This window comes from Poeciliopsis prolifica, unplaced genomic scaffold, assembly GCF_027474105.1.
Source record: "Poeciliopsis prolifica strain line A6 unplaced genomic scaffold, Auburn_PproV2 SCAFFOLD028, whole genome shotgun sequence".
Taxonomy (NCBI): domain Eukaryota; kingdom Metazoa; phylum Chordata; class Actinopteri; order Cyprinodontiformes; family Poeciliidae; genus Poeciliopsis; species Poeciliopsis prolifica.
In genome coordinates, this window is record NW_026562403.1 from 3,751,617 (window position 1) to 3,774,624 (window position 23,008).

General features: G+C 39.7%; 1 protein-coding gene across 9 annotated transcripts; it reads left to right on the plus strand.

Moving 5' to 3' along the window:
* Positions 1-205: 205 nt before the first annotated feature.
* On the plus strand, positions 206-23,008 carry LOC129371937 (ceramide transfer protein-like). Of its 9 annotated transcripts, none has more exons than XM_055048823.1 (19): positions 206-396; positions 681-901; positions 1,896-2,030; positions 5,105-5,221; positions 11,859-11,966; positions 12,172-12,310; positions 12,731-12,817; positions 12,928-13,085; positions 15,060-15,152; positions 15,276-15,362; positions 15,518-15,610; positions 16,745-16,822; positions 17,734-17,829; positions 18,093-18,225; positions 18,336-18,406; positions 18,502-18,630; positions 20,205-20,334; positions 21,120-21,257; positions 21,380-23,008. In XM_055048823.1, exons 2-18 carry the CDS (start codon positions 812-814, stop codon positions 21,245-21,247), a joined length of 1,872 nt encoding a protein of 623 aa, XP_054904798.1. In that variant the 5' UTR covers positions 206-396; positions 681-811; the 3' UTR covers positions 21,248-21,257; positions 21,380-23,008. The 9 variants fall into 9 exon arrangements, with proteins under 9 accessions (XP_054904798.1, XP_054904800.1, XP_054904799.1 ...); XM_055048825.1 differs by having other exon boundaries at positions 783-901; XM_055048824.1 differs by having other exon boundaries at positions 206-317.

Genomic DNA, 23,008 nt, shown 5'->3' on the forward strand with positions numbered 1-23,008 from the left:
ATAAGTTACTTAAACTTACTTTGGAACGAGCTATCCTCATCACAGACTGTACAAGAATTTTTTTTAATCTAAAATGCATAATAACACCCTCAAATTGGTGCAAGTTGAACTGGTTTGTGTCGGACTTGTCGAAAGGCTTTTAATTTGAAGCGGCTGCAGTGTTTCCGGTGGGACCGTAACCTCGGTTACTTGATAACTTGACAGGTACACAGTAAAGCGTGGCCGCGGCTCCTCCCCCTATAGAGCTAGTCAGAGCTTCGCTACTGCTAACTGAACTGCGGACGACAGCAGGGAGGCTGTTCTTTGGCTCCTTACTAGTAGGTGGAAGTTGCAGTGTTGCGCTAACACGAAGGCCTTTTTTTGAGCACATTGTTGACTACTGCTGCCATACCTAAGGTGAACTGCACCCATTTGTTAGTCATTTGTAGTTACTGTTAGCTAGTTTCGTCGTTTGCCTAGCTAACTAAGTTAGCTAGGCTTATTGGGATTCGACATCAGTTTCAAAACAAAGCCCGCAAAATCGAGAATCCGAGACCCAGCTGTCACTTGCAGACTAACTTTTAATGAGTGAATCCAGCTGTTTGAAACTGACAAGGAAAAATCGCAGTAGCACTCTTCAGTTCTAGATGTTTTGCGTGCAATGCTTAATGCCGAGTTATCTTTATTTTGCTGACGTTTAGGATTATAATTTGGAGAAACTGCGAGTTTGGCCGTGAAGCTGTTAAACTGATAGCTAATCAAGCCTCTAACCTTGAGCTGCGGTGTTCTGTCGATAAAATCAGAGACAGGCTTTCTTGAAACTTGGAAATCAATGTCCGAGAAGAGTTCATCGTCCGGTTCGGATGAGGATGTGGACCCAGAATCCGGGCAGCCTGTGGAGTTCGGAGGAATTTTAAGCAAAGTAAGTCCTGGCGAATGAACGCACATATTGTCTCAAAAGGATATGTAAACACAACCCTTCAGGACTCGCTAGTTAATGGCCGCGTGACTTTTGTTTACCTTTATTTCTCATTTTAAAACCCCCAATGCTCATTGATTAGCTTAAGTGCTGAAGTGCATGTAAATGTGCTAGATTGGGACATGAAGGCTAATCTCAATTTAAGGTCCCATAGGTGGCTGGGTGATGATATAAAACAAGATTAGAAAGTTAAACCACGCAGTTAGTTCACTGAAAAATGTTTAAATAGAGTCCCTTTGGAAAAGAATCTCTTAATTCCTTAGTTTGACTAATATTTGTTCAGTTTTTGTGTCTGATTTTTGTATTGATTGGTATTCTGGTTTGTGTTGACCAGGCGGTATTTCAGATCAAACAAAGTCCTGCCTGTCTTGATGACTCATAAGTGAAACTATTTCTTATCTCTGTTTCCTTATATTTCTTAACTTCACAGTTAAATAGAATGTTTTTAATATGTGCAAGTTGTGAATCCTTTATAACACTTAAACACGTACATAATGTACTGCTGAAAGTTCTTTATATATGTCTGCAACTTCTGGATCTCTATTTATAGACAGGCAAACAATTTTATTCATCCTGAGATGCAAACGTGCTTTACGTCACTGTCACAAAAGACAGTCCTCCTTTATTCCACTGCTCACCTTTTACAGGTATATAAAGAACAGTGTCATCTACGTACATCCAACAAGTAACAATAAAACAATATACTTTAAAGTAATTCATATACAGGATGAAAAGTATCTTAAGGGACACCAACGTTGTTGTAAATTACTTAAAATGTAATTCCTGCAGATTATCTATGACATCATGAGGTTTTAACTTTTAATTCACCTCCTGAAAAGTACATTTTAAGTATTTACTGAAAAGATTTTTCGATTGCATTTTGGAGCTATAACTGCATACTGCTAATTTTACATGTGCAATTTTTTTGTGCTTTCAGTGGACAAATTATATACACGGATGGCAGGACCGATGGGTTGTGCTAAAAAACAACACACTGAGTTACTACAAGTCGGAGGATGAACGGGAGTACGGCTGCAGAGGTTCCCTGTGCCTCAGCAAGGCTGTTATCACAGTAAGCGCCAACCTCATGGGGAAGGAGGAAGTTTGTGGCTTAATATTGCACCAAAACAAAATGTCTTGCAATTTTGCATCTGTGCAACATGTCTGCTTTTTCACCAGGTATCTTTGGTTTAATCTCAAAGAACAAATATATGGTTTTAAATTATGCCAAGACCAATAGAATAGGAGAGTTATTATATTTAAAAAGCCAATATTATGGAGTAATTAATTCGATTCAATTTACATTGAAGTCTTGGCAAACTTGTGAATCAAATTCACAAAGGATTGCAAATGAAGTTTTAAATAAATGTTTCTTGGTGAATACACTGCCTTTTACAGTTAGAGGATCTACAAATTAAGTTACAACAGTCCTGTAGGTCATGTTCCTTTTTCATAGAATAAAAGTTTCACTGTCAATAGAGGCAATATCAAAATCTGCCCAAAATCTGGCATTTTCCTTTTCTTTAATCCATAAAAGAGATTCAGCCTTATCAAGCTAAGTTCTTAATAATATATCTGTAAGTCTAGCACTGTTTCTGCAGGAACAGTGAAGCCGGAGGGTTAATCACAGATCAAGTGACTGGAGCGTAAATGGCAGCTGCAGACTCATCGTAGTAACAGATCTATAGGGAGACTTTCTTCCTTGGCTATTTTAATTCTGTTTCAGCAGACAGTTGGATTTCTTTAATCCATGTATCTTGGGGTAGAAAGATAAGAGGCTAATGAAGTTGTTAGGAGCACAATGAGGTAGTCGCTTAAACGACCCATGTAAAATTACCTGTTAATTTCCACTTGTTATTCACATCACAATGGCATTTAGTCAGTCATTGAGATTGTTTTAATAATAACACTCTCAGGCTTTTTAAAAACGATTTGTTTACTTGAAATTGATATTTTCTCCTGTTAAATGTAAGTTTGGTCCATACAGTGTTGTCACTGGTCTGGCATTTTCCTTTTGCAAGTGAGACATGCTGAAATTCCACACTCTGGTTAAATATTCACTCCTGTTTGAGCTTCAGTAGCCAAACAAATGGTTTTACTGTGATTTTTGCACTTTTTTCCTCCTGTGGGATTATTTGATTTGGAACTGGATTAAAACTGTACAGTTAAAGCTCCTTTCTGCCGTGAACAGCATGGAAACCCCGTCCAGCCAGGGTCTGCTAAGAGTGTTACAGGAACCCAATTGTTTACAGCTTTATCATAACTCTTTCTCTGTGAATATTAAACATCTTGGTGTTGTGACAGGGAGGTCTGAGGACTTGCAACTTATCAGTTTGTTACTCACTGGCCAGCAATGAATGCACAGCAAACTGGCCTCTTGCTTAAGCACTAAAACCATAAAAGCATTGCAAACAAAACTTTTGAAAGGCCTGTCAAGCTACACTCTGAGATAATCTGAGATAATCTTTGCAGTTGCTGTTTCCATTTACGCACATGCATATTATTGGGGAAAGTCATGTGAAACTTTTTTTACATTTATGTTGGCAAATATTAATCTGTTAAATGGTGGTTTGGACTTTATATAAAGTTTTTTGGAAAGCTAATCAAACACCATGGATAATTAGCATCTATGGAGACAAAACTAGGGGTCTACTAATTGGCCAAGAGTGAAGACAAAGCCAATGTGACTGTGATATACTTTGTAAAGTCAGATGCTGGAGGAGGAACTTTATACTTGTATGCCACACTTTATGTGCCAATCCTTTATTTCATGGCATGCAATAAATGTGAAAGTCCACCAAAGAAGAACTGTTCTTTTGCCTTCTCCATTCTTACAGAATTGGTTGCTTAGAATAATTGATTAAAAGAAAAGTGATTGAAAATATGACTAGTTATTGCCAGTATTAACAGAACACACTCAAACTACGACCTCCCGTGTGCTTACAGATGAGGTTTTTCTTTCCGGTACGCAGCCTTTTTGCACAGCAGTGCTTATACAAAGAGAAAAAGAAATGAACGAACCATAAAGTCAAGTGTAAAACAGAGGTTTATGGTCCGTGTCTGATACTGCACAGTAAGATAGATGGCTGTTCTCTTTCTACCCCGGTAACAGTCACGACTCGATGCGCCTAAATGTTCTCCCGGATTATCTTCAGGATCTGGTTGGAAACAGGGTAGCTTTTCTAATGTAACACCAGGCTGCAAATTGAAATTACTGAGGTTTTTATACATATATATAATTTTTTATTATTATTATTGAGCACTGAAATATAGAAAACCTTTGACCCAGTTGGCAGTTGCAAAGTGCAGCTTGTGAAATCTACTATCAACATGAAAGTGTCTCAATCAATGTTGCATAAAGTTCTTCAGGCTCAGACTCGGTGATCAGGATCTGGAGGGGATGTGGCTGTTGTCAGCAGGAGCAAATAAGGCAGCACATGAGTGTCATTCTGCAAATGAAATTAAACTTAGCTGGCAGAAGGTTGTGTCAGCTGACAGAGCAGCTGGATTCTTGTTGATCCTGGAAGGGGAAAAAAAGAAAAACCCGACAAGAAAACTTGTATATTCCTGTGTGTTATTCCTTCCTGTGAACCTTTTGCAAAGCTGAACTCGTCTCAGCTGAGTCCACTGGTCAAATTCCAGTCTGAGAGGAAACGGGTAAAATTCTTTGTTGCACGTGTTTGGGTGCCTAAGGCAGTCGGTGAGTGGAGCAGGGTGGAGAAGCATAATAAGTTGAATAATTCCTCCCAAAAGGAGAAGGGAAAGTTGAAATGATCCAACTTCTTCCTGTAATAATTAATGTTTAGTTTTCTTCTTTTTTTCCCCCAGCTCTGCTCCAGTCATTTCAGGGTGGGACAGGAGACACAAGACATCAGTTCTCAATTAAAATTTCTGTTTATCGTGTGTGACATATTGCTTTCTGTCACTTATTAACTCCATGTGTTTCAAGAATGTATCATTCCTACTGGGCTGGGGTAACAAAGAGCTATTGAAGTAGTATTTTGCTCCCATGTCCCACTACTCTAATTAAGGTAAAGGGAAAAGTTCAGATTTAGTGATGTGATTTTGTGTTTGGCTATAGTCCTATAGTTCTGATTCTAAACATTCATTATTATTGTTCATGAGGCCTCTCCTCTCTTTGCTCAGCCTCACGAGTTTGACGAGTGTCGTTTTGACATCAGCGTGAATGACAGCGTTTGGTACCTCAGAGCGGAGGACCCTGAGCACAGGCAGGAGTGGATCGAGTCCATAGAGCTGCATAAGGTGAGTAGCTTGTCGATTCTCCTTAATAAGCTTACTATATTTATGTTTTCCTTTCTCGTCACTCTTGATCCCTTTGTTTGCATAGTTAGAAATTTAGAGATTCAGGAAACGGGTCCATTCACGGCGTCGTAATCCAGTTCTTTGTGTGTTTGCATGTAGTTCGTGTGATCCCTGTCCAGTTTAAAAACATGTTTTCTTACAATGAACTGAATAATCTTTGTTTGCTATCAGATATTTTCCTGGCTGCCGTATTCACATACCTCCAACATTCAGGTTGAATCAGAGGTCAGTTTTTCAGATCCGACATGGAGTTCTGTGTTTTCTGTTCTGTGAGCTGGGTGTGACAGCAGAAAGATTCAAACACACATGCAGCGTTCGGTACTCAGAGAATGTGAAGAATCTAAGTGAGGTGATGAGGCGGGGGCTTCCCTCTTTCTGATAGTAGCTTGGCTGCTGCTTCCTTTAGAGACATGTTAAATGATGTTTGGCTTCACAGTAAAAGTATGTAGGCCAGATTGAATTTGTTCAGGTTTTGGGTGAAAGTTTGCATTTAGATTCATCTATTTACAGGCCGAATGTCTCTTCTGCAAAGAAAAGCCCCGTGTGGAGAGTTCACTTGGCTGGAGTCACATGTTTTGTGATGCACTTCGTTTGCTGCAAAGACAAGAAGATCACATGACTTTGACTTTTACACAGTAAAAGTACTAGATGCAGCCATGAATTTAGTGTAGAATTTTTCTGGGAGTGCATCACCAGCATTATACTAACTTCTCCAAAATTAAACATTCCCAGGGCAAAGAATACGTACATTATTGAGACCAGATATTTACATACATTTTGTTAAATTCCAGAGTAAAGAGAATGATAATGTTATCCTTAAAGTCAGGAGTCTAACATGCACTTTCTTAGTTTTTGTTAGAAGTGCCTTCAAAATTTAAAACTTGTGTCAAACATTTTTGATTTCCTTCCACAAACTTCTCATTATAGTTTTCTGAAATTTTGACTCATTCTTCCTGACAGAACTGAGTCAGGATTGTAAGCTGCCTCATGAAAGCTCTCTCCAAAAATTTGTATTTAGCTTTTTGTCCTTTTTGTCCTTGCTATTGTCCATTTGGAAGACCTCCATATTTATGCCCAAACTTTAGCTTTCAAGGCTGATGTCTTCAGATGTTTCTTCTACATTTCAACATAATGTTCCTCCTGCATGATGTCATTATCTTGTGAGCTGCTGCTGTCTTTCTTACAGCAAAATACCACATGAACATGAGGGTGCCACCCCTCCTCAGCTGGAATGGTGTTATCAGCCTTACAAGCTTCTCTCTTTTCCTCCAAATGAAATGTTTGGTCATTGTGACCAAACTTTTCTAAATAATTTTCATTAGTCTTCAGGACATTTCTACCAAATATTAAGGTTTGTGTATGAGTGAGTTTGCAAATTTTAATTTACCTCTTCTTTTTTATTTCTTTTTTTGCTTTGGAATTAATGGCTTCTTCCTATACGAGTCGCTCTTTTAATCCATGTTGGTACCAGACTTGTTTCCTTGTGGATAAAGACATTCCCTTACCAGCTTCAGGCAGCATCTTCACAAGACCTTTTACTTTTGCTTTAGGATTGATGCATAAAAACACGTTTATCTCTTGGACAAGGAACCCATCTGCTTCCTGAATGGTGTGATAGGATGGATATTCCTAGAGTTTATTCTCTGCCCTAAACAGATGGACATGTCACCTTCTGACCTCTAGAAATTGTACCGGAGGGACGAACGAGACTTGTGGAGGTCCACAATTCTCACTAATACCTTGCCTGATTTATTTTGGATTTGTCCCTGGATGAAGGAAGATGTTTGTTTGAGGGGTTGGCTTAAAACATCCTGGGGTGTGCCTCTATTTAACTCAAATGTTTGAGACGCTTATAAGTCATGACATCATCATCTGGGATTTCCTGGATTGATGATGGTGTAAGCTGCTGTCTCTTCAAACCCTCTGTGTAATCCTGGTCCATGTCTGAGCAATAAAAGTTTGTGTTATTAGTTTTTTTAAATACCGGTTATTGCCTGTTATAGATGTGTGTATAAATATTGATTGTGCAAATCATGAGGATAATCCTCTGGATTGAAGAACTGGGGGTGGGGACCAAACCCTGCAAGGGTGAGGTGCTTAAAGATGGCCGATAACCACAAGTTCAGCTGTTAAACGTGTTAGTGTTCACTTTTCAAAGGGAATCTGCTGTCATTTTCATGTCTGTGTTGGAGCATCAGCTTGCTTTGGGAAAACTGTTTCAGTGCAAGTTCATTTGTGTTTTTATACGTGGGTGTGTTTGTGTTGGTGGTGAGAAAGTGCTGCTGCTGGTTACTGTGATGTTAAGTGCAGCTCCTGATGAATATTGCATGTTTTTTGCTTTTCATTTATTTTTTCTTCATCGGGACTTTGTGCTGAGAAAATGGATTTTGATGAATATTAGAGAGCTTGAATTTGAGAGAATTGGGAAGATCTCTCGTTTTAGATTGATAATTTGAACAGTATGACTTTAACTCGGGTTGCAGCTGAATAAAAGGAGATGAAAGACGAGTCAGGCAGCAAGACCTAAAGTATAAGATCCAGACAAATGTTGCTCCCTGCCTCCCACTCTTACTCTCCGTCTCTCTCTTTTGCTGTGTCATAATATACAGTAGGCTGCTTCACTCGCCCACCTTTTTAGTACTTCATTGGTTTGTTACACAAACAGCTCCAGACAGCGCTCATCTTTTCTCTAATGCATGCATGCCCCCATCGTCTTTTACTCCACATTCACTTTTCTGACTGCAAGAGCAGAGAGTCGCTGATGCCTGCGCAGTGATGGATGCTGCTAAGAAAGACGGACAAGATGAAATGGTTTCACATGTCAGGGTATGTGGTTTCCTAATATATGCATGTCGAAGAGGAGGTCTCCGTTTATGAGTGTGTGTTTTAAAAGCTCCGTGTGCAAGGAGACAACTTAATTATAAGCAGAAGTCGCCTCTGAGTCTGTTTCTTCTGCTTCAAAGAGCATCCAGTGTCTGCCTCTCATCTAGCTGCTAAGAAGCAAACGTCTAGTTTTCCCCTCATCTCTCTTTGCTTCTTGTGTCTGTTTTCCTTCACATGATGAGCTAAGCTAAGCATCTCTCTGTTTCTCTTCTTCACCTCCTCTTCCTCTCTGTCTCATAGTGAGGTGTGTCTGGGAAAACTGGATTAGATCATCTGCATTGTCAGTGTCAGAGAGTGGTTGGGGATTGCCTGGCCATGTTGGGGCCAGCAAGCCGTCAGGACTGCAGCAGTGCCCTGCTCTGCTTTGGCTGTTGGAATGGCCGAATGGTGGGCTTAAAGCATTTTGGCATGCTGCCTGCTCGCAGTATCTACCTAGTGTGGCATTGTTCTGACTTGGAGTTATTTTTCCACACCCCATACTGTTTATTTGCATGCAGTTTTTGATGAATGGCTCAAATGAATAGAGGATCTGCTGTACAGAGCGCCCGCACAGTGATGAAGCTTGTAGTGCACGATGTGGATATTTCTCAAGCAGCAACCTACTGAGGTCAAAAGTTGCTGTTGTGTGTGTGACTGTACACCTTCTGATCACTCATTTAACTTGTAAAACCACAAGATTCCATTTCAAATACGGTGTGTGAACGGGTGCATGCTTGTCATGCAGCTGAACAGGTGCATTAAAATGGCAGTTTGTGCTTTTGTCAAACAGTGTTCAATGTTTTGGTGCCGAGTGGAGTTTTACTATACATGAATCACACTTTACTTAATGGATTTAAGCATTATCACATTTCACATTCAGCAGCTTAATTAAGCTAACTAGATTTTTATTTATCTGTGTTACAAAGAAAAGAAGAAGCAATAGCAGTTTTTGGTGGGTATGGAGCAGAGGCACTTCATGATCTTAGAGCCCGTCTGATTTCACCACCATGTTGATCAGCAGAATTTGATGCAGATAACTTGTTGATAGTGGCGCATAGTGACCTTTCATTTAAATAACAAATGTATTGGTGAGTGGAAAGCCACACTCCTTTGGTTCCTCAATTCTGCTGCGGAAAAGCACACAGGATCTCAGTGGATCGCCTTGCATGATGTGGCTGGACAAAATGATCCGTAATGCTGGGATTGTGTTTGTGTGATTACTGGAACCATGTGGAACCATGACCTAAAAGGACTGCATCATCTCAGGACTTGTGGAAGAGAAATAAAATGTCTTTATTAATAAAAATGTTCTTGAAACTCCGCTTGGCCTTAAAAAGTGTGAATTAAAAAAAAAAAACACTTCATTTTATTTTAGAGCAATTGCTAAGAAAGTCAATAACTCTACCACCACTGATTCTGTAAAAGCAATTCATAATGTGGATTTTCTTCCCTCGCTGAATAAATAGTCTCAAATTAAAACAATTTTTAATTGCATTTTTCAGAATTTTTCTGTCTGAGATTTTGCTTCTGCAATAAGCTGACGTCAAATTTTTGTTTGCTGCTATATTTTCACATCAGTAGCAAACGGCATAAAATATGAACAGGGCCTATTATCAATGCTGACGAAGCACAAAGGATCTTATTTACAATCACTTTATTGATATCTGTAGATCGGGCGTGGCACCTGAAACCACAGGTCAGGTTGACTTGACAATCACGACTGACATTTGAAATGCAAACACTTCTGTCTCATAGCCTGATGGCTGTTTCACTTTGTTGGTCTAATGAAGAGTGTCTTTTTGTCTGATTATATAATATGTTGCAAAAATGAGCACAACATGTGGTTGTTCAGTTACGTGGGCTTTTTCTGTGGATTCCAGAAACGTGTGTTTAATCATGAAGTCCGACGTTTCAGTTTAAAGAGGCACTCACTGAGGTTTGAACTTTAAAGGCTTGCACTCGTCCCAATACTGGATCTTATGGAATGATTTGTTGTGTTTATATTTAAATTTTTGTGGTTTGAATATGTTTCAGTGTATCACAAAATGTCCACATTGGACACAAGAAACTTCCTTTTTCTGGAGGAAACCCGTTTGTCTGGTCCATAATGAACTCCAGATGTTGCTTCTTTGATTTGTATTTTATGTCAGTTTCCTTAGTGTGTCACACTGTTGTATTAGGACAAACTGCAGCTGAAGCCCGAGGCTGTGGTGTCTCTCAGTATCGTCGCCTGACTCCCTTTCAGTGTAGTCACTGATTTTAAAAATTCCCCCTTTATTCGTTCCCATTGGCCAACAGAACCAGCTCGCAGCTTCTAGCTAATTTTGTAACCAAGAGAAAATTAGACTCTTAAGCTGTGACTAAACCTGAACAAATACCTTGAGACAGGAAACCCTCCCTCCACATGTTTGCATCCTGATTCACATGTTCAGCATTTCACAGCTGATACTGCTTGTGCACAGGTGAGTTTTAGTTACTCACTCTGGTCTCAGATCATGACTTCACTGCCTCTGTTTCACAGCTGCTGGTGGAACAAACAGATATTTTACTTTGGTGTGTCTGTCAGGGAATGCATGCAGGCGAATCGACGATATCTGTAATAAAACTTCTGTTCCTGTGCTGAGCCGGCAGTCGGAGGCATTGCCTAGTTCAATGAGAGCCAGTTAATGGGACAAATGCCCCCACAGCCACTCCCATATGACTGGGTTGCAACCAGAGCAGCATTAATTAAATTGGTTTATAGTTTTACAGTGCAGTGCTCTCTTGGTGTCCAGAGTTTATATTAAGCCAACGAGATCTCAAGAAAATATTGGCCTAAAGCAGAAAATGTAGCCGACTTTCTTTAGATAATGGTCAGATTTACAACACGCATGTCACTACATAAAAAGATGCTACATAAGATGCTGCATGAGGAAAATAAAATATTGTCTCTTAAAATGTTTAATGAGAAACAAGAGTAACTTGGCTAGTAATAAAGTATTTATTTATCTTAAAAACTGATGCATCATTATCCCAATTATTTAACTTTATACATTTATTTGGGTTGTACTGAAATAAATTGTTGTATAATTCATTATTATGGCTGTAATTTACTCATTATAATATAATCTTGTGTTGGTATTAAATATGACAGCATTAATTAAATTGGTTTATAGTTTTATAAAACCTGAGAGACTGTTATAATTAAACAAACTTTCTCTTGTTTTACACACGCCTGTTAAATGCAGTTTAATCTTTCCTCATAAAGGTGTTTTTTATTTTTGTTTTTATTGTATTTGTGTGTATTTTTGATTTTTCACCCTTCAACTAAGATAGATGCGTCGATCAGGATTTTAACGGACTGAGGTTTGAGGTTTGACCTGCTTTAAACTGATTCACATCTAAGGAGATGCATAAAAGGGGAAAAACTGTTGGACAGGGTCTTTGAGGTGGGAACTTTTACCCAAAAGAAAATGAAGGGATTATACGATGTGTCCTACTTTATTTGTTAAAGAACTTGTTCCTGATCAAAGGAAAATTTGGTGAGTTGATCCAGTGTTACTCAATGTTCTGAACCACTGTGCTTTCTTTGTGTCCTGAAGCGTTTTGTTGTGCATCAGTGTTTTGTTTTTGTAGGTTGACTAAAGCTTTATGCACCCTTATTGTTTGATTTTTCTTTGATTTCTTCTACTTTCATTGTTGCCTCTCTTTGATTTCTGTTTACTTGTGTCTGCAGGCTGAGTCTGGATATGGTTCAGAAACGAGTCTGAGGCGTCATGGTTCCATGTTGTCTCTCACTTCAGCTGCTAGTGCCTTGTCTTCCACTTCCACGTCCTCCTTCAAGGTAAAAACATTATCCGGCATTGATCAGGTCTTGTATTTCCAGGTTATGAAAACTGCAGTGTCTGCAAATAAAACACCAGATTTAACAAAATAAACCTAAATAATACAATTTTAATGTCAGTTTTAAGTTTTGCAGCATGGATTAAACTGAATATCTCCGGCGAAAAAAGGCCAACTGAACTGAATGTCGTCCTCTCTCCGCTCAGAAGGGCCACAGGCTGCGCGAGAAGCTCGCAGAAATGGAAACGTTCCGGGACATCCTGTGCCGACAGGTGGATACTCTTCAAAAGTATTTTGACTCCTGCGGTGATGCGGTTTCCAAAGATGAATTTCAGAGAGACAGAGGTAAAAAAAATTTTAAGAGTAATGATCTCATTTTCAGAACTGCACATCGTGTTTCAACCTTTGGTTTTACTGGCGAAGGAAAGCATTTATTGATGGCAGCTCCTTGTTTAATGCAGCATTAGAGTTGAAGAAGAGTGGTTGAAGTGGCTCGCTGAGAAAGGAAAAATCGATATCTGCTTACAGGACGTTTTGTGGCTAGTTTAATCTTTGAGGCAGGACCTGTTTTATGATCTTCAGAATTCCTTTTTATATTAAACCTGCAGGGTGCAGCTTGAAATCTGTTTGAAAAGCACAAATGTGTTCCTAAAGCATCTGAGAGAGTAATAATGTCCTGAGGGTTTTTGTTGTTGTTGTTTTCAATGACCTAACCAAATATAAATGAAGCCTCATTGCATAAAGTTATTTTTGTTTCCTCTTCAGTTGTGGAGGAGGATGAAGATGAATTTCTGACCACTTCGAGACCTGACGGTGAACACAATCACAATAACAATGGCAGCAAAGAGAAATGTGGGTCTTCTGGTTTGAATGAAGGATCCGCTCAAGCAGCAAAAACATATTTCTTTTAGTGTAATAAATGAATGAAATGTGAATATATCCTCCTTTACTGTTTGGTGCAGTGTTTTCTCCGGCCAGTCCCAAAGTTCTTAACGGGATTGACTTCAAGGGAGAAGCCATCACCTTTAAAGCCACCACTGCTGGCATCCTGTCCACTTTGTCTCACTGCATCGAGCTGATGGTCAAACGAGAAGACAGCTGGCAGAAGAGACTCGACAAGGTACACGCCCCACTGTGGGAGGCTTGACAGAAACCGACAGCCAGCAGGGACGATTGTGGTTGAATAACATGAATGTGTTTCAGGTCTTTATGTTTGACAGTGTTTGCAGATTAAAAAAAGTTATTAGTGATAAAAGATAGTTTCACTTTTTTTATTTTAATCACATAGACGTCCTGCTGGTTTATTGGTATTTTTTTTTTGGGCAGATGAATCTAAACTAAAGCATAACTGGAAACAAGGCTATATGTATGTGTGTGGGTTTGGTTGTTTGTTTGTTTTTTTATGTTTTTACATATAAAAATCTTAAAAGTGTGGCGCGCCCCCTAATATGTACTTTATTACGGTTATGTGAATTTACAAAAATGGCTCAAACTCTAATTGAATGAAGGAATTTTGGACTTTGACTAGTCCAAACAAATGTATTGATGTGATTTGCTTGAATCATTCCGTTGTAGCTCTGACTGTATGTTTAGAGTCCATGTCCTGCTGGAAGATGAACTTCCCCCTCAGCTTCTAATAGGTTTTCTTCCAGTTTAAACCTTATATCCTCCCAGCAGTTTTAAGCAGCGTTTCTGTCCCTTCTAAAGAAGAACGCCCTCACAGCATGGTGCTGCCACCACCATGTTTTACAGTGGGAAAGCGTATTCGATGCTATGCATTAAAAAAATCCATTGAAATTACATATTAAAGTAGTATTTGACAAAAAGTTAAAGGGTGTTAATACTTTAATGAAAGAGTGTACATGTATTGCACACTGTGTAACCAACAAATTATATATTGGTTATTACACTTTTGTCATCTTTATCTCCACATTTTAGTGTTATTTTTCTTTCAAATGTTGTCAGAAATATGATTGATCTCAAAAAAACGTTTCTTGTTGGATTGCCTCTTGCCTCCTGTGAGCATAAATGATCCAATCCACACAAATGTGTGTTAAAAATAGTAATCATTCAATTATTGCAATCATTTAAAAAAATATATAAAAATTAAGCAAATGAGTGTTGACTACAAAAGTTACTTATCTTCAAGCTTTCTTTTCCATGTGATCTAAATGTCACTGTGCCTTTAAATGTAAGCTCTCTAGAGCTCACTGCTTGTCAAACCAGTTTCTTTTCCCCCCCTCTCTGTGTTAAAGGCGTGCCACATAAAGCTGCAATTCAAAAGCAGCTCACTTAAACAGCGGTCAGGTGTAACCAGCTCAAATATACATTCGGTTGCGAGTTTGATGGCTAGCTGACCTTCTGAGTTAGGGAGAGTTGGACGTCAGAAGAATTTAAAGGGAGAAACGCAGCTTGGACTCCTTCTGAGAGGAATCTTAAGAAAATGACTTCACTGACGTCTTGGTGGAAACATTCAAAGCAGCGGAGCACCGAGCTGCTCAAACACCAAACACAAAGATGGATACCTTTACAGACTTCCAGCTTTAAAGTAGGTCTCTTTCTGTGCGGTTGTGTGCGTGCGTGTGCGTGGTACAGAGCTGGAACAGTATCAGCTTATGTTCATTCAGTGGCAGCTTTTGTATGTCTACACCTTCCTTTGGACCTTGTTTGATGACATTGGCTGGTTTACTTTGACCTGTCCTTTGCTGCTTTATTTGTTTTTTAAGTTTACATTTATCTATTATATTATTTTTGTAATTGTTGCAGTATGGATAAACTGTGCAGAACTTGGTGCATTTTATTGTTTTCTTACTCATAAGGAAAAAATTTTATTTTCATTTTAAATAGTTGATTGACAGCAGACAGAAATTTGACACAACTTCCCCGTCGACGTCTGACAAGGAAGAAACCTGTGGGTGTGAGAATGCAGCTGAATATTGCAATGTTTGCTGAATTTGAGACGTACAAACCCATATTTTCATCACCTTTTATCCCAGACTTTTCTTCTCTAATCTGAAGAACGAAAGCAGAGTCGGGGATGAGTGTTTTTGCAACAGCCACATCAAACACACTTTGTTCCTGTGCTTGTGAGCAGGAGTTGGAGAAGAGGAGGAGGGTAGAAGATGCCTACAGATGTGCAATGAACGAACTGAAGAAAAAGTCCCACTATGGAGGCCCAGACTATGAGGTGAAGCAATAAGATTACTGGAGCTGAAACAGCTTAAGAATGAAAGCAGAGGGATTTATTGATGTGCTTTTTTGATTGTCACGGTGGGCCTTGCTTTGAGCTGTCCTCATTGGCTCGTTGCAGGAGGGGCCCAACAGTTTGATCAATGAGGACGAATTTTTTGATGCGGTAGAAGCCGAGCTGGACCGACAGGATAAGATCGAAGAACAGGTGCGATGAAGTCTGGAACCCTTAAAGCTGACGTTTTCCTTCAGCTTCTTCTGTTTCGATCTTTAGAAAACGAAGATGTGTAATTTAAGCTCCAGCTTATGGTGCATAAATGAGATCTCTGCTCTTGTGTTGAACTGAAATGCTGTTTGCTTCAGTGCCAGTCGGAGAAAGTCAGGACACCGCGACTGCCTCCAGTTTCTCCTACTGATGTCTTTTCCGCCATCGGAACACACCGGTTTGCAGACAAGGTCAGCAATGTTTTGGTTTTTGTAGTATCTATAGTACATTTTCTTGATTTAGTCAATATAGTAGTGTGTGTGCAGAGTGTCAATATCTTTCCCTTTCTTGAATTAAGTTATTTTTTAAATTTATTCTAGAAATACATGTCAAAATTGGAGCTTATTGTGTAAAGAGTCATTACACATGGAGTCACATATTGTTCTTATTTGATTGTGGCTTCCAACCAATAAAACCTTCAAACTCAGTTTCTTAGCATCAGCAGATTACAGAAGTCTAAAATTAAAAATTAAATGACCTTTCTAAAGAAGCTGGGTGTTTGCAGAGTACTGCATCCAACCATATTCATGGAAAGTTAATAAGGAAAATGTGTGATGGAAAAAAAAGATGCACAAGCATTCAGAATATCTGCAGCCTTACAAGGATTAGGAAGCACAGCTCACTTGAAGGTGTGGACTGCAGCTGGAGTCAAGTGGGTGGAGAGTGGGGTTTTCTGTTTTATTTAGAAATCAAAGTCCAACATGCTGGAGGGCCAGTGGACAGGCTTCTGATTCAGTGTGAAGTTTTCAAAGTCAGTGATTATCTGTGGAACCATCTTCTATAGTTGTTGGTCCACTTTGTTTCATCAAGTCTGAAATCAGTGCAGCTGCCAATCAGAACACATTAGACCTCCTACTGTTACGATTATTGGAGATTCTGATTTTATTTCCCAGCAGGACTTTGTAGCAACAGCTGGTTTAATGACCACGGCGTCACTGAGCCAGAAGATGAGATGAAGGTGGCTAATAAAGCAACTGGGGTTTCCTTGATGCCTCAGCGCAGCTGCAGGCTGATCACATTAACGCAATGATTAAAACAAAAGGAGCTCTGAACCAAGTATTGAGTGAATATAATGTGCAGCATTTTTTTTTAATGTTCTTTATCTGTAAACCGTAATCACCCAAATTACCAGAAATAATCACTGAGTGTAATGAATCTACATAATGAGTAAATTTCACTTCTAAATTTCTGAAATATATCTTTTCCTATATCATATTCAAGTTCTTTCTCTCATAGCTTCCCTCATATTTTCACCAGAGCTTCTGCTTCTCCAGTTTCTAAACCTCCTCGCTCTTTTCTCTTCCAAACATCTCTGTGCTGAGCAGCCTCGTAGCTATTCCTCCTCCGTATCCTCAGTTGAGCTAGTCACCGCCTCAGATGACGTTCACAGATTCAGCTCTCAGGTACGGTCACATAAACCGTGGACCCCTGTAGTTGGACGCAGGAACCCGACTCCCTTTTTACCACTCTTACAGAGCATGAGCAGCTGGCATGAGAATGTCTTATAACAACTCAATCCAGGACGCTGGAAATGTCAGCTGTACTGACATTGGAGTGGAATTCTTTAGCCGAAGCTTTATTTATTTTTTTTGCAGAAATGCATAAACAGCAAAACACCTGGAGAACACAAACATTCCTGAACTCACAGGCTTTCCTGAGGGTCCAGCAGACATTATTCCTGGAAGTTGTTTTGAACCTGCATGGCTGGAATCTAGAGAAAACCCCCTTATTTAGAGCTATTTCTCATTCTTCCATCTTTTTCCTGTTTTGCGGCATGAGCATGCAGCTGAGCAGACGTGTGCTGCTGTTGCTTAATGGCATTGTTTGGATATTTAGGAATCCCCTCATGCAGGACCAGTCGGCTCATTTTTACTTGGTTTCTGCTCTTTGGCAACATTCCTTGAATTATTTATGGCCCAAAATACTTGTTTGACCAGAGGATACTTACTTACTTATGCTTACCTACCAACCCTGAATATGAATATCTAGTTTATTTACTTTGGATCAACATTATTAGATTATTTTTCTTCTTTTGCTTTTTTCTTTGGTTTATTTTGTTTGTATTTCCATTTAATTCCTGCAAGCGCTTTGTATTGCCTTGTGTTATATAAATGAAGTTACCTTTACCTTCTGTTGAATGAAGTTAGCACCTCTCCTGTTTGCAAACACACACACACACACTGCCAATTGTTCAAGACTGAAATGTTTTAAGTGGGTTAATATAGGTTGACTCTCGCTGAATTGTGCCTAGAATAGGCAGGTTATGTAAAATATTGTCTAACCTGAGCTTATTAAATGTCTCTCCGTGTCTCAGGTGGAGGAGATGGTGCAGAATCATATGACTTATTCTCTTCAGGATGTGGGTGGAGATGCCAACTGGCAGCTGGTGATAGAAGAAGGAGAGATGAAGGTGGGTACAGAGGAGACAACAAGCAGTCTATGAATCATTTCCTTCGGTTGCAAGCTGTGACTTTATAACCCAACTTTTTTTTCATTAGTAAGAGAAGTGTTCTCAAGAAAAAGTGAACAAACTACTCCCTAATGTCAAGCTTTTATGCAGGAGTAAAAAAAATAATTCACAAACTAAGAAGGTTAAATAGAGTTGTTCTGTTTCTAGTTGCTGTGGGTATATTAACGCGTCTGTCCCTCCTGCTCTTTATGTGGCGCTAACAGGTTTACAGGAGAGAAGTGGAGGAGAACGGCATCGTCCTGGATCCTCTTAAAGCGACTCACGCCGTCAAAGGCGTAACAGGACATGAGGTCTGTCACTACTTCTGGGACACAGATGTTCGAAATGACTGGGAAAGTAAGTCCGCGGCGACAGGGAGGGTCATCATGCCGACTCCTGTTTAGCTTCTCTCTCTGGTTTCAATGTTGTGACCTGACTGACATGAGGCTTCTTCCTCCCTCCCTCAGCCACCATTGACAATTTCAACGTTGTGGAAACACTTTCTGATAATGCCATCATTGTTTACCAAACGCACAAGGTAGATTCAGACTCAATGTACGGATGTGAACAGAAACGGGCTGCACATTTGGTCAGCGCTCGTCTGCAGCTGTTTGTGTTTGGTTTGCGTTTCAGAGAGTGTGGCCCGCCTCTCAGAGGGACATTCTCTTTCTGTCAGCCATCAGGAAGATTCTGGCAAAAAACGAAAACGATCCTGACACATGGCTGGTGTGCAACTTCTCTGTCGACCATGACAAGGCTCCAGTAAGTGTTGACGCAAAACACTAATCGTAGTACACAGAACTCCCACACCTTCTCTTAGTTGTTTTTTTCCTCTGTCATTTTCAGCCTTCATTTCAAGAAATTGTGTAAAATGCAAATTAAATGAAGAGCATCAATTTTGATAATGTCAAAAGAAAATTTAAATATTTTAGGTTGTTACAAATTGACAAATAATGTTTAGTGATGTCAGTTCAGTTTAAATTTTTGTTTTACTAAGGAAGTTAAGATAAGTGAAAGATCTCACAAACAATACAAACAACTGTCAGCATAACAAAGAGAAGAGAATAAAGAGTTTATCAAATTAAAATGTCAATAAACTAAAATTAAGCTTTTTACAAAAAAAAAAAAGCTTATTTTTTTTAAACCGGAGAGAATGACACAGGCAGGGTTTTCCCCAGTGCATTATAAGCCTGGCAGCCCGCCATGCTTTACAAGACCCTCCCCCGCCCCGTCAACTTAACATCTTTCAATACAAAAATGCGGTGGAGCGGCAGTGGGCCGCCTCGGTTCCCCTATCACTGGGCTTAGCATGTTTTCGGAGGGAAACCCTTCACAGGTATTCCCCAAAAGATAATACATCAATGTTAAGGGAAGTCATTAAAACATATATGTTTTAATTTTCTATTAGCAAATGTGTAGTCTGCAAAAATGATTGTTATCCTTTCAAAATCAGTGGAAAAACCTCTTATAGCGTCACAGATTTAATTATAATTGCTGACAAGTCTGAGAGGCTTCCTTGCCATCACCCTGATCTCCATCTCCTTGGATTCTCCCTCAGAGCCATGACTTTGTCTCTCCAAAACCTTAATATTCCTTCATGTCAAAAAAAAAAAGAAACATTTTGATGAATTTAAAAGATTACTTTGAAGCTAAACCTGTTAGGGGTCTGGGTGTAACGTAGGGGGTTGAACACGAATCATCATTATTTTCACAAATTGTCATTTCCAGTTGCCTTTCTTCTAGTCTTGTGGCCCACAGTAGTTGTCTTCCTTACCATGACTGAAATTGAGAAGTGGGAAAAACTAGAAAAACCACAACGCAGCTGAGTCAGCTGAAAGTTGCAGAAGAGCAATGACGCTGTGTTTGGAAGTCAGGCTGTACACCATAAGACGGTTCCCATCGAAGAAAAAAGCAGTGACAGCAATGTCACCAGGCTGAAGCACTTGGTGTGTGAGAGCTTATGTTGTGATTTATCTGGTGAGGAGAAGAATGTCAGGAGAACTGTGGTCTGAGGAAAGTAGCTCAGAGACATAGCAAACCTGCACTCTACTTAGGATTTAAAAGCGTTGTGTGGCAGACCCACTTCAGTTGCCTTAGTGGGGTAAATTGTAAAATTAAGGCTGTACATAAGAGTGCAACATAATGCAGGTGTTTTTATTTTGTTTTAGAAAATATATTTCATGTGCTACGTTTTGTGCTAATCATTTGCTTTTTTTTAAACTCAAATGTCTCACATAAAGCGCATTCGTTTTCGTCAACAGTAGTTAACCTACACTATTCATGGGGCAGCTTGCTAGGGCAGTTTTTGCATTGATCGTTTTTTGTTTTACTTCCAGCCCACAAACCGGTGTGTTCGTGCCAAAATCAATGTGGCCATGATCTGCCAAACGCTGGTCAGCCCACCAGAGGGGGACAAAGAGATCAGCAGAGACAACATCCTCTGTAAGATCACGTATGTTGCCAATGGTAAGTTCCTCTCCAAGCCTTCTGGCTTTGATCCCAGGATTACACTAACAAAAGAAAAGATGCTAAGTAGTGTAACATAGTGTGCAGTTTACTTTGTGTGACTCTCTGCCTGAGAAAATAAGTTTGAGATTACATGTTTTGGTTGATGATTGAAAAGTAAAACATGTTTTATCACTTTATGAATCCCATGTGCAACTTTGTAACAGAACAAGAGCAAATAGTGCATTTATTTCAATAAGCTAATTCAAAAATAAATTAGATTTTTGCAAATTGCGATATATCTCATAAATTTCCTGTTTAAATTAGATTTTCAATAGCTGACATTGAATGAATGTTCCTCAGGTTCTTTGTAGGGTCAGCTTGGATAAGCTTGTCAGTGTCGCTGTCTGTCAGAAGAGAGAAATCTCTTGGATTTTGCTCCATCAGCAGCAGCAGCAAAGATGGCATTTGTCTGTATTCTTGTGAAGAAGTGAAGATTTTATATGGAATATTATACTTTTCTGGGTCATATTGTTTCTTTGAAATCCCACACGTCTGTAGCCCACCTTATCTATCGCTTCCTGTAAACAAACAGGCTGCAGCAAAAAGCTTCCTCACTGGAGAGTCAGTTCTGACTTCAGGGGCTGAACGTTTATGGCGAAAGAGAGCAGTTCCCTTTCTTTTCACTAGAGGGCGCCCTGCACTGCCATCCCTGCACTGATTTGCTGTTGTCGATTCTTAATGGCTGGTGACAAATTGTGAGGAACTGCAGCGTGAGCTGGTAACCCTCCTGTGTGTGTCTGCAGTGAACCCCGGAGGCTGGGCTCCAGCCTCAGTCCTGAGAGCCGTCGCCAAGAGAGAGTATCCCAAGTTCCTCAAACGTTTCACCTCCTACGTTCAGGAGAAAACAGCTGGGAACCCCATCCTCTTCTGAACACTAAGAGGTAATCTGAAACCAACACTTAGCTTTTTATAATTTTTTTATATTACACAAAGCTTATATCCTCTTTAGTTGGATATAATACTGATGTATTCTCCCTAACTGTGTCAGGCTCTCCCATTGTAGGGATGAAGCCCTTCATTCAACACGCTGTCAGAAACCACATGGCCCACTCGCCTTTCATTCACACAGATTTCCATCAGGCCTGCATACGATCAGGACGTCCCTGAAGATGAGCGAGCTTCACCACCTCAGTAGTTTCCACCCCAGCTGCATCTCACTGGCTGCCTCCATCTGGTGGCCATGAAAATGCATTAATAGTCAGTTCAAGAGTTTTTGAAGAAGCCTTTGAAATGTTGATTTGTTGTTGTTTTTTTTTTTTTTTTTTGTTTAGTTTTGTTTTGCTTCCTCTTCTGTTTTTTTTGTAAATTGTTTTGTACATTTCTTATGATTACCTACTTCGGGCCTTTTTTGGGTGTGCTATAATTCCTAGTATTAGTTACTTGTTTTTGCTGCTGCTTCAGTAAACTACCACAAGAGAGGAGCAGCTGCCCACTGTTTCCCCGTTTCTTGCCTTGCCCTGCCCTTCTTGTGACGACTCTTTGCTGTTCGATGGGGGGGTCGGCGCTCAAAGCTTTGAAATCTTTATATTTCTAGATCGTTCTAAACTAGTTTTGCGGAGAGCACATAGACACAATGTATTGTACAGAGAGTAACTTTTCAGTTAGTTTACCAACATGACAAATGTGAATCGACTGTTAAACGCTTGAATCTGATGACAGCAATTAGCCGAGGCAGTGGGAGATCGAGAGACTTTGCTTATTAACTCTTCTTGGATCATTTTTTTTTTAAATGCTAAACTGATAATTTGGCCAACTGTGGCCTGAAGATGCTAAGTTGCGATCATCATTTGTCTGTGACCTCCAGCTCAGTGTTTCAGATGGACATTTGCGTACGGTCAGCCTCGGTGTGTGACGGGACGTTTCCGCTCCTTCGTTGAGAGATAATCAGATCCACTTTACGCACCTGTTTTTGTTTTTTTTTTCTAAATTGTTTGCTAGGCACTGAAAGCCATTTTCACGTGTCAAATGATACATGCCTTTGTCTAACAGAAGTGAAATTATTAACTGATGGGAAGTATATCATTCACACCTTCAGCTCTCGGTTGTGGAGAGTTTACATTTCACACGCCACACGGCGGCGCAGCGGCATCCTGCTATTTGACTGATAAATGAACCACCCCCAGAATGCCTTAGACACCAGGGTGACCCTTAAAACGTTCTGGATGTCTCTACTTTACAGCCACCAGACATGCATTTCTCAACACCGGATGGAAACCGGAGGGGTAGAGGGGGGGGGTGAGAGAGTGATGGGTCGACATTTCACGTCATCGTACCTCATGACTTTTAGATTGTGTTTAACGCCAGAAAGCGTTGGGAGTTCTTCAATCAGCTGATCTGTGCGGCTAGGAAATTCGCCCTTGGATTTAATAATCTCAGAGCTTAGAGGTTTGGAACGGTTCTGGATTATTGTTTTTGCTGATAACACAAGCTAGATCAACATGTTCTATCATCTGAAGAATACAGTTAGTGTTTTTAATTGTATTTTGTCAGCAATCTACAGACTTTGTATATTTCTAAGTTGTACATCTGAAGTGTTATTATTTGCACTAAGTGTATTTGCATTTGACAATGTTCTGTAAAGTAAAATTATTACACAAGAGCTGAATAAACGTGTGCTGTTTATGGAGACCAA